Source organism: Notolabrus celidotus, chromosome 11 (genome assembly GCF_009762535.1).
Source record: "Notolabrus celidotus isolate fNotCel1 chromosome 11, fNotCel1.pri, whole genome shotgun sequence".
Taxonomy (NCBI): Eukaryota; Metazoa; Chordata; class Actinopteri; order Labriformes; family Labridae; genus Notolabrus; species Notolabrus celidotus.
In genome coordinates this window covers 28323361-28342629 of record NC_048282.1, presented here as the reverse complement: position 1 = coordinate 28342629, position 19269 = coordinate 28323361, and the positions used below count along the sequence as shown (strand labels likewise).

Genomic DNA, 19269 nt, shown 5'->3' with positions numbered 1-19269 from the left:
TTTATCATTTGCACATTCTTTTAAGCATGCAGAAGTAGTCAAGAAATACTATTGATTTGAAGCAAGCTAAGAGCGCACTTCTTCAAGGCGATCCTGGCTCGCTTGTTTGTTCTGCTACAGTGAGTGCGATTGCTGTGTGTGACTTATGTCTAAACGATCCAAGCCAAGGGGTTGTTTCTGAACATCTGGAAATGATACAGTTGTGAAAATGTCCCAGTTACAACGCCAGCGAAAAACTCCTTACAGTAGCTTTAACTACCTCTTTATAGGAGAAACAGGATTCAACATTCAGAGTCAAGTTAACCGTATTAGAAATAAATGTCTCCACTTTATTTACATTTAAAAATAACTGCAGTACACAGATGATATCAAGATTAGTTATTCTTATTTCATCTCTATGGTGAGTAAAAGGAAAAGGGGGATAGTACTAAAGGGAAGATAGTTAAGGCAAAGAAGGTGGAGAAAATGAAAGAAAAAAATCTGGTTTATACCTGCTAGCTGTTTCCTTTGACCTCCTGCCTCTCATCAGAGCATATTTCCAAGCCGACTAAGACAGTGACAGTAAATCCCTGGAGATATTTTATCATCCTTATCTATCACAAACAACACTTTTATATTATCTAACTGCACTTTCAACACCAGTGTATAATGCAGAGAGGAGGCAGTTGAAGTTCAGGGGACACTAGATAGACGGACCCCATGCAGCCTATATGTTGCACAGCCAACATAGAAAAACAGAACATATGTCATTAAAGAATTAAGCTTAAAGAAAAAGATGACATAAAAGTGGTTAACTGGTCCTCACAGTCACTTTTATCAACATGATAAACTGATCCACTTCTCTCTTATGTGCACCTTCTATCCTTTGATAGCTGATCATGCACAGCCTTTTTTATTTACAGGAAATGCGATAAAAACACAAAGTAAAGCTTGCTTTTCATCAGATGAATAAGCACTTAGAGCCGTCCTTACTACTCCTCCGTTACGCTCCTTTTAATGCACAAATGTTGCCCTGCCTGCATCTCAGACACCAGCCCTTCCCTCCTGCAGATGAACCACATGTTCTCATTGCTGGAGTTCAAGGGCCAAAGCTTGGAGAGTCACATGACAAAAAGTTGAATTGAAATAAGGAAGGCGGTTTATAGTTTTGAGTTTCATGCCAGGGAGTAGATGGTATTCATTGGTGAGTGGAGCTCCAGACTTCCAACACCAAAGTCCACCTCCCTGATATCTCTCCTGGTTCCTGTGTACTGGCCGATGAACGAGCCGTCCTCGTTAAACTGTATCTCTCCTCCTTCGCCGTAGTCCACCAGGCTGTCGTCACTGTCTGAGCGCTTCATAATCGACTCGATAGACGTCTGGCCTCTTTGCAGCCCTCTCTCCTCCTCTCTACAAAAAAAAACAATGATTTGATTTGAGGTGCAGATTATTGGAGGAAACAGAAAACACTGATGATAAAAATCACTCTGACGTATCAATGTTTAAGACATGGACATACCGTCGAGGATAGGGCAAAGTGGAGACCCGTGCTATCCTAGAATATCAAGAGAGGTTGTTATGGATCAGCCTTTGTTTGACAGTGTGATTTGTTCAATCACATTTCATCAATTATCCACATACAAAATAATTATTAAAATACTAGTTACATGAAGAATGCACTATTTTTTTTAGCTTAAAACAGTCAGTTAAACACTATATGAACAAATAGCTGTTTGTACCCTGTAGGGTTTTACAATTTAAATGTCACTAGAGTCAATGTGTCAATATTTAGTCATTTCATACCTTTCAAGAGACCTTGAGTGATTCAGTTGGAAAAGAACAGGGTTGAGATAGGGAGGGGGAATAAAGATTTACATAGGAAAGGTAGGGTAAATAGAAAAAAAAACAGATATTATGTAAATAAAGTGAAAGAATTATCATAAATAAGGCCATAAATACAGTAACAAGGCTGGATTTGTATCTGTGCATTATGTGTAAATTAAATCAAAATTAAAGGCACCCTAAGGAGCTTTTGACTGCTAGTATCGCTATAGGGCAATGTTTTGATCAGTGGGTCCACATGTTGTTTTTATTTTAAATATTCATTAGTGAAGGTAATGGGGGAAAAAAAAACATAAATCCACAAAAAAATATATATAAATTGAAAGAGAACTGTTGGTTTTCAAACACGGATCTTAACAACTCAGGTTTTATAATCTTCAAAATACTTACTTAGTAATTTTTTCATCTAGCTAGGGAATGTATAAATATCTATGTATGTATAAAATCAATGTTTAATTTATTATTTTTTTTAATTTACTAAATGTAAATACAATTTTTGTTAACAGTGTGGCTCCACAGGGCAGCTTTAATTCACAAACTAGAATTCTGATGCACAGCTACAGATCATACAGGTGTAAATACAGGTCTGCTGTTGTTATAGTTACAACAATAATAGTGCTATACGTGTTATTTGAAACCTTTCCAATAACATTGTATACAGTACTTCAATTGAATAATATTACCACTGTATAACTGCTAGTACATAGTATTCCACTTCTTGGGAAACCCAAACTGGGATTTTGTACAAAAGTTCAGTAGATAAAAAACTTTTAACTGGGTGTCATAAGTGCTTACCGGTAGTCAAATGATCCCTCCTGATCTTTGTCATCCACCGGCTCCAGTGAGATGTCTTTCTTGTCTCGAACTAAAATGAAACAAGCCTCTGTTATAAGAGATAAATTATAGTAATTTTGGACTCAGTAGAATATGAATAATCTCTGTACCTGGGTATTTCCCCCCTCGGCTCCTCTTGATGAAGCACACTATGAGGAGTATGAGTACAATAAGCGCCACAGCACACATTATCCCGATGAACCAGCCCTGAGTGGTGATGTCCACCTGGTCTGTAGCATACGCTGAGATACACACAAGTGCATGCACACATTTTAGACACAAACTTCATCAAAGTTATATCCACTCAAAGTACTTTCTTATAGACAACAAAGCCTCAGAGAGAGTGTTACATTACTTTCAGTGGTGTAGTGAGGTGACTCGTCTGTATGCCACTCCCCTAACCCAAGCCGAGTCCGAGCAGCCACTGAGAATCTGTATCGAGTGTAGCGGTCGTATCGCCGGACTGAGAAACTTGTAACATTAGGAGGCAACTCCTCCACTCGCAGCTCCTCTCCTCTGGTGGCGTTCACTGTGAAGAGAGTGAAAATTACAGAGCGTAAGGAGGACTCTTGATGCTGGTAGAGTGAACACAGCTGAGCTATTGAGTACCTCACCTGCTCAGAGAGAGCCTACACAAGTGTTCATTACCCCCTCGAGAGTACACTTCAGTGGTGTTCTAGTCTTTGAGTGCATATCTAAGTCTGCTATTATGTGCCACTGAGACGTGGACTCGTGTCTCATCTGAAAACCTTTGCCAGCTTTTGTAGAATAAAACCACAAACCATTTCTTCTTCTGTTTCTCCTTGGAGGACTGCAGAACACTACATTATTCTTTGACGATAGTGAAGTCTGTGAAGATAGAAAAATCTCCAGGGGTTTTTGAGAATGTTTCAGATGTAGGAGTGGCGTACCTGTCTGATACTTGAGGGAATATCCTGTCAGAATACCATTGGGTTCAGCTGGCAGCTCCCAGTCGACATATATACTGTCCAGATGCCGCTGCTGGATTCTGAAGGATTTGGGAACAGATGGAACTACAGACAAACAAACAGCAGGAGATGACAAACATTACTTTCAGGCGTTCTTTGTTATTTGGGGTACATTGGTGAATTTTCTTACCTCCTTCGGGTGTTGAGAAGTGTATATAATTACTGGGCGGACCTTCAAAGCGATTGTTTGTCACCACTATATACATCCTGTAGTTGCTATAGGGTATGAGCCCCGTGACGACACCTGAAGGCTCTGGACCCTCCTCTTCAAATGATTTCGACTTCATGGCTCTATTGACCCTATGCCACCTCAGCAGGCTGCTGTCTCGCCAGTAATACACCTGAGAGTAGACAACAAACACCACACAACATTTTGAATCGTCTGCAAGCACTCAACAGATCATTTGTTTCACATTCTTTCAAGGACTCCTGAACAGCAAAGTGACCTTTCTTGTAAGTTTCAGGTTTCTAATTATCTGTGCAAACAGTGAGTGTGCTTATAACATTTTTTAGGCTAGTTGTATTAACTTAAGATAGGCAAATTAACATCTGTGTTTTTACTTTGTTTTAAAAGATACCACTATAGTGATATCCTTTTAGGATGGAGCAGATTATGTTGCTGTTGTTGTGCATAAAACATGATTTGAAGACAGGGTTTGTAGCAAGCGAGTGACTTCAAAAAGTGGTCTCAACTGCAAAAACTGAAATCTAAGTTAGATTGAATATCTCAGATAAGGGTGAAATTTGTTTATTTTTTGCCTGATAAGATGATGATAAGATTGCCTGATTTTATGTATGAGTGTTTCACTTGTTTTGAGTGTTTTGGTCCTAAATTATCACAGTAAGATATTACAGCTTGTAACTGAGATTTTATGACCTATATTGAGTAAAATTCCCCCACTCTCTCCCACTTTCCTGCACTATCCACTGTCCTCTCCTCTACATATAAAAGGTGTAAAAGCCCCCACAAAGAAATAAAAAAAGTTAAATAAAATAAAAAATATAATGGAATTAGCATTTACTTAATTTAAGAATATTTTTCAACATATTGAGAAAAAAAGTCTCTTTTTTTTTTTCTAACAAGAAAAATACTGTTGTTATAAGTGAAAATACACAAATGTTAAGGTATTTCTGGGTTCATTGAGGTTAGATATTTTCACTTGTTTTGGAATGTCTTGACAAGCCAAATTTGCTTGTTCTGTTGGCAGATAATTTAGCTTAGTTTAAGTAATATACCCCCAATTTTTGTAATTTTTTTCTTGTTTTTGAAGGCTTGCTTTTTGCAGTGCACCTCCTTGAGTAACACTGTCAGCAGTGTCAGAGTTGATTAGGGTTTTACTTGTTCAGTTGGGACCTTTATCAGGCATCAGTTTGTACGCTCTTTATGTTAAAGCTACAGGCAGTAACAACCATCCAAAAAGGGAACCAAATCTCAAATCCTCAGCTGACTGTTACATTATTGATTTATCAGAGAAGAAAACCATCATTAAATAAGAAAGAGAAGACTGTAAAAATAAATAAATCTGAGTCTGGATTTTCTAAATAACTAAACAAATAGACGGCATTAAAAGATGGCTGACATGACAGCTCCCCTAAAGTGAAGTCAAACCATTTTGAGCTCCCCCTACTGCCTGGTATAGTATAGCTTATAAAGCCTCCTCCATGTACATATACGAGACATGGGGCAAAATATAAAAACTAAATATGTCATAAGAAATTGTTCTCAAAAATGGGTTCTGTCATATTGGTTAGTTGTTATGCTGATTTATGTCCAAATATTCATGTTTCAAATGCACAAGATGTCAGCACCCATCACAGAGGAGGTAAGGACCCGTGGCTCATTTTCATTACTTTACAATCAGAGTGTGAAACTCATTACACTAAGCTAACATACATAATAGTCAACAGTGAATTTGTAACAGACAAACCTTGTATTCCTTTAGTTCTCCCATCATGGAGCTTCTTGGCACCGGGTCCCAGTGTGCGGTCACCTGAGTGCTCTCAATTTCAGACACTCTCAGGTTTAGTGGTGCAGTCACAGGACCTGAAGAGGAAAGAGATCATTGCTTTAACCAGTGAAGATAAGTAGAAGGGATGACAACTTCATGCATGTCAAACAAACATATTTGTTTTATGCTGCATGTAAATCATTATAAAGGGTTCCAGTGTTCCAGCAAGATAATGGAGTGCAAATGTGCTGAATATCTACTAGTGTAAGCTCCTCAATCAGCTTTACCTTCACACTTTAATAATCACTCTAATCCTATACGTGCCATAACAAAGTAGATTTAGGAACTTACGGTCCTCTCCAGAGTAACCAGTGACAACAGGCGACTCTGGACCCAGCCCAAAGTCATTGACAGCCTGAATTTTGAGATCATAAGGAGTGAAGGTATCTGCATCATAGATGTAGTACTTCAGCCATTTAGTGGTTGCATTCTTCCACTCCTCCCGAGAATCTCTCCTTCTCCACCACACTAGATACTTCAGGTGAGGCCCGTTCCACTCTCTGTAGGTCAGAGGCTAAAGCACAGTGATTTCATTGTGTTAGACACTGAAAAATCAGATAATGCAGATTATTAAAGTGTCTATATTACCTCCCAGCTGATCTCCATGTTATTCCTCCATGTACCTACACCCTTTAGGTTCTTTGGGATGACATCTGGGGCTGTGCAGGGACACAAATTCAGTTTTTTGATCATTTGTTAGAGGAAGAGCTTAGTATTTCAACAAATGTGCTAATGTTCTGTCTTGGCAAGAGAAGGGATGAAAAGATCATAACCACTCCCTTCTAAATCTGATCAATATACTGTAGAAGCTACAGCCAGATGTTAGCTTCCTTAACATAAAACTGGGCTAGATGTCCCACTGTTTTCAGCATTTTGCTAAGCTTAGCTAAGCTAACCATCTCCTTCACTGCTTCCAATTTAATTTACAAACATGAGAGTAGTAGTAATATTGAAATTCAACTTTCAACTTCTAATTAAAACTTCTTTGCATAAAAACTAGCAAGGCTAGCTGTCTCCAGCCTTTGTTCTACTCACAATCATCCCTCAAATGTATATGGAAACAGCCCAAATTAAAAATAGTTTCTTATATGGTGCCGAAAAAAATATTAGCTAGCTTTTGGTCAATTTAATCAAAACTCACGTGCACCGCTGCTCTGGAAGCGCTTCGATGCACGACTTGGGCGACTCATTCCAATTTCATTGATGGCGATGACCCTGAACTCATAGTAGGTGAAAGGATTAAGATGCAGAACGACAGAGTTGAGATTCCCCGGGTACGTTGAAAGGTTCCTCCACTTTCCAGGCAACCAGTCATCATCGTCGTATTGTATTAAGTACTCTGAAACAGGGAAATATGTGGTAAATGTAAAAAGAACTCCTTAAAATCAATTAAACTTGTAAGATGTTTTAACTTGGTGAGGTATTTAGTTAAACAGCTGTTACCTGTAATCGGGTTGTGGTTGCTGGCACCAGAAACCCAATTGAGTCTAACACTGCGTTCATACGGATCTGTCAACTCCAAGTTAGTGGGAGGTTCAGGACGGTCTTAACACAAACAAAAACTAAAATTAAAAAGCTTACATGCTTACAAGCTGTTGAAGTGTTGTTCATTTTAAACGTGTCATACCCATCACCATTAGGCGTGCTGAGGCAGACTTCTGGTCCAGGTCACTCTTGATGATACAGGTGTAATTTCCCTCGTCACCTCGGTTTACATTCGTAATGACCAGATTTGATTCATCTAAAGAGATCCTGGGGAAACAGAAGTGGGTACAACCTCCTTCATAAACATATAAAAGACAGGGGTTGCATTCTGTTTTCTGGGTGGGACCAAGTGGCAACCCCCAGTGTTGAAAAATGCATATCACTTTGGCCCCACCAAAACAAGACTGGGCAGGCAAAAATGCCACAAACCACATTTTTCACAAACCAGTGGATGATCTCATCATTTCATACAGTCCATGGTTCACACTTGAGCATTACATCGAATTAACAACAGCATGTATTTATCTCATGAATCTCAGAAGACGTACCTCCAGCCATACGCTACTGTCCTTTTGTCTTTCATCCAGGTGGTTGTGACAGGAGTAGTTGCATCAGCCTGTACACCACAGTCGAAGCGCACATCTGTTCCTCTGATGACTTTCATACTCTGGGGTTTAGTCACAATTAAAGTCGGCTCTGAGGAGAACGGAAGAAATAAAGTAATTAACTAGGTAGTATTAGGGCATGTAAAATCTAAGTGATCAAGTCTTAAATTTAAGTTGATTAATTGAGAATAAAGATGTAATATTCCAAGAATAATGTTGCAAATTTACAAAATAAATAATACATTTGTGAGGAAAAAGACAACATTTTAGGAAATGGTTGGTCAATGGTATTTTAAATTACAAATTATTTCTCATGAACTAACTTCTGTATTTTTATAAATGTACACTTTTTTCTCTTACGACCTTATCCTCATTAAAGTACGACTTTATTCTTGAAATATCAATTCTTTAAATTCCTTGCTCATCGAAAAAGTTTTGTAATTAAATAAAGACGTTTTCACCTTTGACCTCTATCCGGACTTGACTCTCATCTCTTCCTGCCAGATTGCTGACAACACACAGGTAAGTCCCCTGGTCCTCTATCCGTATACGTCTGATCTCTAGGGTCCCGTTATCGTAGGTCTTAAAACGATTTCCTTCAAGATTCCCCTGCCCATATTTGGACCTGATTGTGCAAAAACAAAAAACTGTATTTGCATTTGCTGTGAGCTAATGTTTAAATTCATTCGTAACGCTTTAAGTCTCAAACTGCTTGTAATCACCATCGTAAGTCCGGCACTGGAGATCCAAAGAAGCGGCAGTCTAAGAAGGTATGACTGCCCTCTACCACCTTGATGAGTTCATTTCTGGGCCCGATAATGCGAGGCGTTGCATCTACAGAAACATTCAAAAATGTAATTGTAAAATTTTAAATCTCAAAGCTTTTATTAAATCTTCTGTACATATGCAGACCCAGTTTTTAGAGACACTATAAAACTAAATTCAAAACGTTGTCATTCTATATTCCTTATTAATTTACTCAATGTTTTTGGACTGTATTACACAGTTGTAACAGTGCTGAAACTTTTACAAGTGCCATTTATCTATCTATTTATACATCTATTTATTATCTATTACTCATGGCTCCATCATGACTCTGATAAACAATATTTTAATTTGTAAAAGTCTGGGATCACAGAGTGGTAACTTACGTAGCACGTTGACAAAAGCATTGGCATACAAGTACCCAAACTGGTTGGAAGCATTGCACTGGTAGACAGCATTGTTTGCAGCAGTCACACCACGTAAAGTCAGCGTGTCTCCCGACACTTGTCTGTTTGGCTGTGGTGTAGCAGCTGGAGAAAAATACAAATAAAAAGGAAAATACAAGCAACATATGATTTTGTTTTCAGTCAAATTTCAAGTTGGTAGACTTGATCTTGAAAAAACTCACTTTCAATTGGTTCCCCGTTGATGAACCAGCTGATTGTGGGACGAGGAACTCCATCAGAACGACACACCAATTGCCCATTTTCCTCCGGCGCCAAAACTAAATCAGTGGGCTTCTCCAACCAGAAAGGAGCCGCTGTCAAATATTAGTATGTTAGTTGTTTCCAAATGATTCAGCAGTAAGAGGAGAAGTTGAAAATGAGTGTCTCACCTTTGACCCTGACAGTTATCGTGTGCATGATGTATCCAATCTTATTGGCAGCAGTGCAGGCGTATTCACCCATATCTTCAAAAGCTGCCTTTGGGATTTGAATCATCTTGTTGAAGTTTTTTACTTTCATGCGTGGCATTACTGGAAGGTCGTCCCCATCTTTGGTCCATGTGATACGAGGAGTCGGCCTTGATGGTGAGAAAAAGAAGGTGACTCTTGTGAAATCAAACTGTCAAATCAAACAGGACGAAAAATTAACAAACAGAACTTTTGGACTATTTTATTTTACATTAGCTCTAAATATATTGTTAACCAAAAAACATACAGCGTCAGTATATTTTGTGATCTTGGTGTCTTACACTCCAGCAGCAACACACTCTATCAGCAGTTCCTCCCCCTGCAGGACCTGGATGGAGCTGGACGAGCCTTTGGGAGACAGCCAGGTGGGGGCAGCTTCGGCCACAGTACGAGCTGGTTGAAAAAACAAGAATAGAGAACATCAGTCAGCCAGGTTTTTATTTACATTTTAACATTCACAAACCCCAAACAGTGCAAGTGGACCATAAAAAAGAAGAGGAGAGCTGAAGCAAAGCACACACTCACCACAATTAGTAAGTTTAGTTGGAGCAAATGAAGATTCATTATAGGGTGTGGTCTGAAATAAAACAAAATGTTCCAGTTTAGTCAGTGCAGGGACACTAGAGGTTATGCAAAGTGATTAAAAATGATTGTTGTTAGTCTCTATGTTTGGTTAGATTAAGTCAGGTCAGTATAACTGATAGTATTTGGAGATAATATTTATGCACAAAACTAATTTAAAAAGTATGTATTAAGCAGTCCATTGCGATAGTGGTGCAGCCTTTGTACCTTCTCTTGACATGGATCTAAGGTAACACTTACACCATTTTTGTTTAGTTTCAAGTTAAAGTTTTCATTAGAAAATTGTAATATCTTAAATTGTCTTCTGCTTAAGGTGCCAGTGTTTATTTTTGTACTTAAACTGGCAACAGATAGCCTACAGTTTTACATTACCTACAACAGGCTAGATACAGTTCCATTAATCAGTGTAGCAGTGTGTCAATATTTCCACTAGCCATCACTTGTCAATTTTTGCAAAATCTTGTCATTATTGACACTAAATGCCCTTATTTTGCGATTTCAATGTTGTAACTATTCATAATGTATTCTACCTGTATTATTTATACAGTGACGTCTATGATTCTACCTGACTTCCCACTGGGGCTGGCATTTTATATGTAACATGAACGCCCTCTGCTGGGGATCCTGTAGACTTTTTTTTTTCTTCAGCTTTATTATCAATGTACATAACAAACAATGGGTACATTCAGATGGAGCGTCATATATAAACATTCATTAAGGATACAGAACAATACAGCTTCAGTTGGTAATTTAAGGTAGGGATCCGTATACTTGAGGAATGCACTCTCTATGTTGTTGATTGGCTGCATACTGTCACTGGTAATAGGTTGACTTTAATAATCTAAAACAAGGTATAACAAGGACTTTATTTATGGTAAAATTGCTATTTATTCATGTAGTATGTTTAAGAGAATCTCCAAGTTTGATATCAAATACTTTTGTGTCGTTATTGCTTTGTTGCGCAGTAATATAAGCTCACAGCTTAATATTTTGCTAGCTAAGACGTGTTTTTTAGCCTGCTAACCAACATTAAGTTAACCCAGCGATTTTCAACCACTGTGCGGTGGCACACTAGTGTGCCATGACAGATCGTCAGGTGTGCCGTGGGACATTATCAAATTTCACTTAATTAGTCCAAAAAAATATTATGCATAAAATGCAAATAATTTGCCATGTAGTGTGTCTGTGCCTGCAGTGTAGTGACTGGTGGAGTAATTAAATAGTGTCCATGTTATGACCGGCGCTACCCATCCACTGGGTGACAATAAAACACACTTATGACCTTGTTAATTTAAGACAATAGAATTAATGATGCGTGCGTGAGGTGTATGTGACAAGACGTAGGCGTACAACAGCGATGGATAAATATTCAAAAAGGAAAAATGAAAACTCCAAACAGGGCCCTGGACTAAATTCTAACCCAGATGAAGAGCGTAATATGGGCGGTGGAAAAGGCAACTTTTCTGAGAAAATAAATTACAACAGTGACTGCGAGAGCTCTCAAAGCTAGCTACTTAGTAGCTGAACTCGTAGCCAAATCAAAAAAGCCACACATTGTGGAAGACATTAATACTACCTGCAAAAGCTATTGTATATAAGATGCTTCGCCCTAACACAGTTAAAGAAGTAGCCAAAGTCCCTCTCTCAGATAAATAAATTCATATATTTAGAGACGAAATGTGTCATTTTGTAAAACTTTTGGTTAGTGGTGTGACTCTGGATTTTTGTAATGTATGAAACGTGCCTTGGCTCATAAAAGGTTGAAAAACACTGAGTTAACCAAGTGAATGTATTCCTGGTTCATTACACAAAGCAAGAGAAGGCAAACAACTACATCAGGACAATCCTATCCTCTTGCCATGCACTTATAAATTTAGCTGAGTCTAAAGATACAGAATGGATTACTTTGCTTTCAAAGAAGTTTCAAGAGCAAATACGTGAAGTATAATTTCAAAAATAAGCATGGCCAAGGAAGGCAATGTACTAACAAGACATGTAATTATATTTCAGGATCAATGAAATATAATAATAAGTATAATCATGTAATGATACTCACTGGTAATGACTTTTACAACCACAGGCATCTTCTGCTGGATGACATTCTTGTAAGGTAATCGAGCGTTACAGCAGTAATCATGAGCTGAGTCATTGTACAAGACGTTTGAGAAGTACAGGTCTCCATTCACTCCCATGGACACCCTGCGGTCCGGCCGCACAGGCTGCATGGTGGGGAAAGCCGTCTGAATGGGCCAGTTGAAAGGTCTTGCATAAGAGCCTGCATTACAACATCATTTTTAAATGAAGTCAGTTCACAGGAAGAAAACATTAATACACATTTGAATGGAACTTTTGAGAGACACTTACAGCTAGACATCCAGTAGGTTTCAGGTTTAGGTGGGCCAGGTGGAGGGTCGCATGACAGGACTAAAGGCAGGCCTTCGCTTACCACCACAGGCTCAAGAATCTCCCTCGGCCACACAGGAGCTCCTACACACAGATGCATACACAGTCCATGAATCCACTTAGAAAAATCAGGTTTTGTTGTTTGATGACACAGGCTAGAAAAACTCTTGTAAAGACCAAAACCAACCAGTCAAGTCTGAAAACGTGTATTACCTGTGTATATGTTGCCTGATACTCTTTATTTCTTGCTGACTAAGAGCTCTACTGTTGTTATCCCACCCAAAATTGGGTTTTAAATTCATCATTAAACCACATTATTGCTCTGGGGAATCATGTTACATCATTAGGATTGACATGAGCACAGTTTCAGTACTGTATTTTAAGTCAGGCACTTGGCCCTTAATCCTGTTGTTGTCTTTAAAAGAGAAGATCAGATCTGTGGCTAAAAATAGTCCCCAACAAAAACACCATTTACTCTTTTCCTGATTCTCTAAAATCTGCAGCCCTGAGCTATTCTGGCAAACTACAGTACTATGCCTTAAAGGTATAGTGTGTAGAAATGTGAATATTTAGTGACATCTTGTGGTCAGGTTCTAGATTGAAACGCTCCCTTGGACAAGAAGCTGCTGTAATGCATGATAAGTACCATCCTACATACTGAATACATACAGTGCAGTGACTGCAGTTTACATACATACTCTGCTGTCTCTGTACATCTGAGTCAGTGGTACATCAGTTTTGGAAACATTATACACATAAAACTGATCTTACTATATAGTTGTAGCATGATCTTGTTGGAGTATGCAGATCCATACTCATTGGAAGCAATGCACTGGAACTCTGCTTCATACTGTTCTGGATCGTTCCAGGCGTAAATGTCCAGCGTCCCTGAGCGCCTTCGCATCGACGCTTGAGGGTCACGTGCTATGTTGAAGTACTTCCCATTCCGCCTCCATGAGAAACTTTAAAAGAGACAGAAATCTGGATGAGGTGGTTTGCAGATTATGTCAGATTTTACTAAACTGCTCACCAGGCGTCATCAGCTCTCACATGGGATGGGGGTTTCCTTTGGCTTCACATTCAATGACCATGGTGTCTCTAGCGTCAACAATGTGCTCCTTCAGAGACTGCTTTATGATGGTCGGAGGCTGTCTGACTGCAGGCAAAGGAATAAATCAGCTTAGTATTTGAAAAACATACATGATGTGTCAATAATTTAATTACATCAGGGTTTTATTTTTTAGTGACTCACTTTCCAGAGGAATGTCCAAACTCCAAACACCCTGCCATAGAAGTAGCAGCAGCGCTGGTGTGAACAGTTTCCCCATCTTTACAGTGCATGGAATCCAGCAACACTTCCCTTTACCAACTCTTAAAATAAAAGGAAGAAAAACAGGAAACAGGAAAGGTCAGTTTGCTTAACATCTCAAAGCTTTGGCAAAAGAACACCAATCTCAATCAATCAATTAATCAATCAACCTTTATTTGTATAGTGCCAAATCACAACAAACGTTACCTCAAGACGCTTTTACAAACATAGGAGGTCTAGACCACTCTATGTCAAATTATGAACAGAGACCCAACTTCAAGACAGGGTAAGACTCAGTCTGACCCCACCTTAATCAATCATGAGCATTACACATCGCAGTATTTAGCTAGATACGAGGTGAGGAAAAACTTGCTTTTAACAGGCAGAAACCTCAGGCAGAAACCAGACTCATGTTAGACAGCCATCAAAGTAAAGTGGTGATACCACATGTAAGAGATATGATTATGTAAAAAAAAGTAATCAGTCACACATTCAATCACTCAGGATCCTTTTGTTACACCCAAAGGGAAAGAAAAGTATTCAAAAAATATAGAAAATTGTGTTCAATAAAATATTCAGCCATTTGATTTCTATATTGGATCAATTAAAGTACACTGTGAGGAATTTTCTTGTGTTGATTCTTGAGACCCTTATGATCGAAATCAGTTGTGGCTCTCGCCAAAACATGCATTTGTTGTGAAGGCAAATTAATGAAATACCGATCCTGTTTTTGATACTACTCTCAGACAACTTTTTGCAGGAGTTAGAGTGATGAGGTAATGTATTCATTTGTTGAGTTAAAAACATTGAGGGGTACTCTACCAATGGGAAATGTTCAGCATTGCAGGACCTGCCCCCAAAAGTTCCTGGACCTCCAGAAAGTACTGCCCCCAAAGCAGAGGCCTTTTCAAGAGGTAGGTGAATGACAATGACAACTTAATTAGATATAGACCCTGGTTCCTGCTATCGAAACATTCCTCAAAAGGTCCGTAGTTCCTTGAGAAAGGTGCTGCTGTGGAAAAGCACCTTCAGTTCTCACTGCAAACCTTTTCCAGTGGAGTTCTTAATGTAGCCACTTCCAGGTGAGACTTGGCTTTTCATGTGGAAAATGTGACCCATAATCAGGCAATGAAATTCAGTATAAAGAAATAACCATTCTTGTTGCTTATAACTTCATCTTACTACTGTATGTATGTCATGGAGAGGCAGCGGTGTAAGAGCAAGACTATTTTAAAATCAGTTAAAAACATATCACAGTGCTTTTATTTTACAAGAGTATATTTACTTTATAAACATCTTTGAGTTCTGATACTTTTATTAATCTATGTTAAAAGTTTAGAAGTTAAATTCAATTACAAATTCATGTTTTTTCTTTACCTAAGAGGCAATCTGCTGTTTGGCAGCCAGATGTGTACATAAAGCAAACATAAAACAATTGCAACAACAAAAAAAGAGATTGATGACAAGACTATTTCTTATGAGTAAATGATGGTGAGGGTGAAGAAGAATCATCAAATTAAAATGTATACAGACAGTGTATTTCTACCACTTACATCACCACCACTGACAACTCAGATTCTTTGACAGATGAGTTTATCATCATCAACATTTCTCAGCCTGCCATAAAAGTGAACTCCCTGAATGCCTGATAGGATTAGCATGGGGTTATGTTTGTGTACAGGAAATCATAAACTCAGAGTACTTCATCAGATGCCTATTTTTGAATCTTCATCACACTGTTGCTTTGAATAAGTAATAAACCACATGTGATGCAAGTATGATCAGAACAAAAGGTTGTCAGTACTCACGTCTCTCATGTCAAAGTCAAATCACGACTCTCTCCTCTCCATCTCTGCAGCTTTTTGCACTAATATTGCCTTTGACTTCTCTCCACAAAGTTATTCCCGTTCACGCAGTTTACCAAAATAATTCCTCAGACCTTCAAATATCAGGTCAAGAACCCTTGAGGACTTCATTCACTTCAGTAATAGAGTTTCTGTCTGTCACTGCCACTTACACTCTGCCCACCCATCTCATGAATAATGAATGAGCCCCATACACCACCCACTCATCACCCACTTCAGTACACTGTTCTGACTAGGCTCTCATAACTCTGAACAATCCATCTCCATCAAAAACATCCACAAGTCTGTCAAACAATACAAGACCAGAAGCTACAACAACAGTATCACAGGGGTTTGAATGTTTTTCAGCTGAGCCTTTTTTAAGACAGATTGGACTGGGCATTTTTGTCCCCCTTAAGCCCCAGAGCAGAATAATGTTTGCTTTCAGTGTCAACAAAATCAGATTGGTTTGGTCGAATGAAAGCATGAAACAATTTGCATTCCTGTTGGTTTTGATGACATCAAAATGTGGGCCTTATTGTTGACTGGAGAGAGCCAGGGAACAAAGTATGAAAGACCTGTTTGTTTCTCTTGTATGAATTTAACATGTGGCAGTTCTCAAGACTCATGAACCCTGACAGGGGCCCAGAGGATGGAGATATCCAACTTTCAAAATGTTTTCAATAATAGTTCACATTTTTTTCACCCTTTAACTTTGTGAAATTGTAGATTCAACATAGAAAACTACCTTGACAGACCTTCTGTATTTTAAAGCTCCTGTGCTGAACTTTCAGGTTGCAATGATTTCTGCGCCCCGTGGACAAAGCTGTACAATACATCTTTTTTCCAATGTTGTCTCTACACTGATGATTTTTGGCTTTCGTAGATCATAATGACACATCAGTATCAATATCAGTTTGTTTTATGACCAGCAAAAAACTCCTCACAGGAGCTTTAAATTTCCCACAATTTCCCATAATACCAATATATATTCACAATCACGTCCTGTGAGGGGGAAAGGTCATTACCATTCTGCTGAGATAAGCCTACAGAGTGAACGAGCATTTTTTTTTTCCTGGGACAAAGTGCCAAAAACACAGGAGAAGCTGTATTTGTGTAAAACAAAAGCCATCTTACAGAGTCCTGACCTGTGTGGGCATTCAGGCATCCACATGGGGCTGTGTATACAAAGCAGCACTGAATGAACAATAGCTTAGTGATGGAATAGGGAGGGTAAAATAAGGTGAAATAATTTTTCAAAACTGTAGTCTTTACAAATAAATGACTTTTCTTGTAAGATTTGACACCCTGCAGTCTGATTTAATTTTGTTTCATAGCTCCTATAACAGCGCTGGTGCTTTGCCTCTTCTGGCCTTGATCCCGTCCTAGACGCTCACAGCTGAAAAAACTTGACATGCCTCACATAGAGAACAAAAGCAGAGGGGCTATGTTCAGCTTCTTGGCTCCCTGAATGGGCTTTTTCCAGCCCATACATTGAACTGAAGCAGGCCTGGCAGAGAGCAGTGATCAGTGCCATGCACCAGATTGCACAGTGAAGAGGCAGAGAGACGGACAGAGGCAGCTCAGTGACGACAACAAGGTCTCTATGCTAACAGGGTCCCCTTTGGCACGTGTTGGCCAGGGCTTGGGTAAGAGCAGATGGCATGTGTGAGGGGAACGTTCGACAGCACAAGCTGCCTGTTCAGAATCAGAGCACCTTATCATTCACAGTATGACGTCACCGCATCAGGGCGAGCACAGGAGAAGGCTGGAGAGAACCTCCATAGCACTGACACATGAACTCATCAGCAGTGTGCATTAAAACGTCATGCAGAAAAATTCTAACTTCAAGGTGACATAAAAGTTTACTAAAACAAACAACATATTCAACAGCTGCAATTGAAACATATTCATCAGAGCTTCCTGTAACAAGACATTGCATTGCAAGCAGCTAGCCGCTAAATGCTAATGCTGCTATGTTAACATGTTTACAGTTACATTGCTATCATACTGCTGTTAAGCAGGTAGCTTTGTGCTCCCATTATCATTATCATTGCAAGACAAATGTTGTAATTAATTTGCAGAAGTGTGGTCATAAGCCAAACGTAACTTGGAATATATAGGTTTCATTTGAATAATTTGAATCACCCATTAATTCTACTTGCAGGAGATACAGTAATGATTGTACCAAATCAAATAGCAATTCAACAACTCTATTAAATCAAAACAACAAATGTTAACCTCTTAATGACGCAAAATTAAAGGTTAGGAGAAGCATTTCACTGCTTCATTTTAGCTTGGTGTTACTTTATCTTGTTGGGCAGTGACCTTGAGTGTTGAGAAAGGCGCTTTTAAATAAAATGTATTCTTCTTCTTCTTCTTCTTCTTCTTCTTCTTCTTCTTCTTCTTCTTCTTCTTCTTCTTATTATTATTATTATTATTATTATTATTATCATTATTATTATTATTATTATTATTATTATTATTATTATCATTATTATTATTATTATTATTATTAATTCAAAAGAGTTCAGACCTCTACGACCAAGAACATCAGCAAATATCTCATGACACTGTAAAATTCTCAGAAATAATTCAGCAAGCATTAAAGTAGTGGATCTATCAGCAGACCGAAATTGTCAGCGATACAGCAATGCTACTGGCATAGCTAATATAGGGCACCTGGTAGATGGTTCTGTAAATGTGCATTACCAAGGTAAACTTCGAGTCATTTTTCAACAAACATATTGTAAACATATTGCAGTTTTTATAGTCAGTATAGTGAGTCAAAAGTACATTGGCACATATAATATAATGTAAAGTCATCTCATTGGCAGGTGTGAGAGCTGAACGATGTTGAGTTCACTCTCATAAAAATCTGCTGATGCACTTTTAGACCCATCCCACTTCTCAACTCAGACAATGACATCATTCAAACCTTGACTTCCATTGACAAGTGTCCTGAACGACAGCTGGGAGAATTAAAACACTCCTTCACACATTTATACTCTCAACAGATCTCCAAAGTGTCCGAGTGGGATTTAATACGGCATACTTTATATGCAAAAGAAGTGCTGAAAATTACAAATAGTGACGATAATGGATCCTACCTGGAGTTTTTTCTCTGCTCCTTGGTCCTCTTGGTCTGAAAAGTCCTACTTTCTTTTCATCTTCTGTCACAGTAGATTCGTAACATCATGCTCACAGTCATCCTCTCCTTTACAGCAGCATCCTGTTGTGGTGTTAATAGTTACTTTTTCATCCTAAAGCAGATACCAGGCAAGATAACCAATGCCCATGCTGCCCACCAGGATGGTGGTCCCGAGCTTTGGTCACACGACCAACGAGGCCCGAGAGCCTGTTATAATAAATCCATTGTGAAATCCCCACACACATATAACGTCATCTTCATTGTGATGGGAGAATAATACAGATCTGATGTCATGAACTAGTTGTTGGATAAAGTTGAGGTGTCGTCCAGCTTCTATCTCACATTAACTAACACCAGCGTGTTAAAGAGATCAAATGATATCAGTATTTTTTCGTGTGAGCTGTTGATATTTGGTGTGTTAGATTGTGGGTGGGTTACTGACCTTGTATCTTCACTCTGGCTGGCACGAACACACACACGCTCTCTCACACAAAGCCTTTCTGTCTGGAACAAAGTCAGTCTATTGTGGACAGGGAAGGCACAGCTTCCAGACACATGG

General features: G+C 38.8%; 1 protein-coding gene across 1 annotated transcript; it reads right to left on the bottom strand.

Annotated features, from left to right (window-relative positions):
* Positions 1-299: 299 nt before the first annotated feature.
* On the bottom strand, positions 300-18719 carry nfascb (neurofascin homolog (chicken) b). The gene is made up of 27 exons (XM_034696036.1): positions 18670-18719; positions 13659-13777; positions 13457-13562; positions 13178-13368; positions 12368-12490; positions 12060-12278; positions 9703-9814; positions 9344-9531; positions 9137-9268; positions 8895-9038; positions 8466-8577; positions 8205-8368; positions 7687-7834; positions 7281-7405; positions 7097-7198; positions 6795-6992; positions 6242-6312; positions 5945-6167; positions 5573-5688; positions 3775-3985; positions 3567-3689; positions 3011-3184; positions 2766-2897; positions 2617-2686; positions 1783-1794; positions 1499-1534; positions 300-1389 (listed from the first exon to the last, which is right to left on the bottom strand). The coding sequence occupies exons 2-27, from the start codon at positions 13732-13734 to the stop codon at positions 1155-1157; spliced, it is 3543 nt and encodes a 1180-aa protein (XP_034551927.1). The 5' UTR covers positions 13735-13777; positions 18670-18719; the 3' UTR covers positions 300-1154.
* Between the last annotated feature and the right edge of the window lie 550 nt (positions 18720-19269).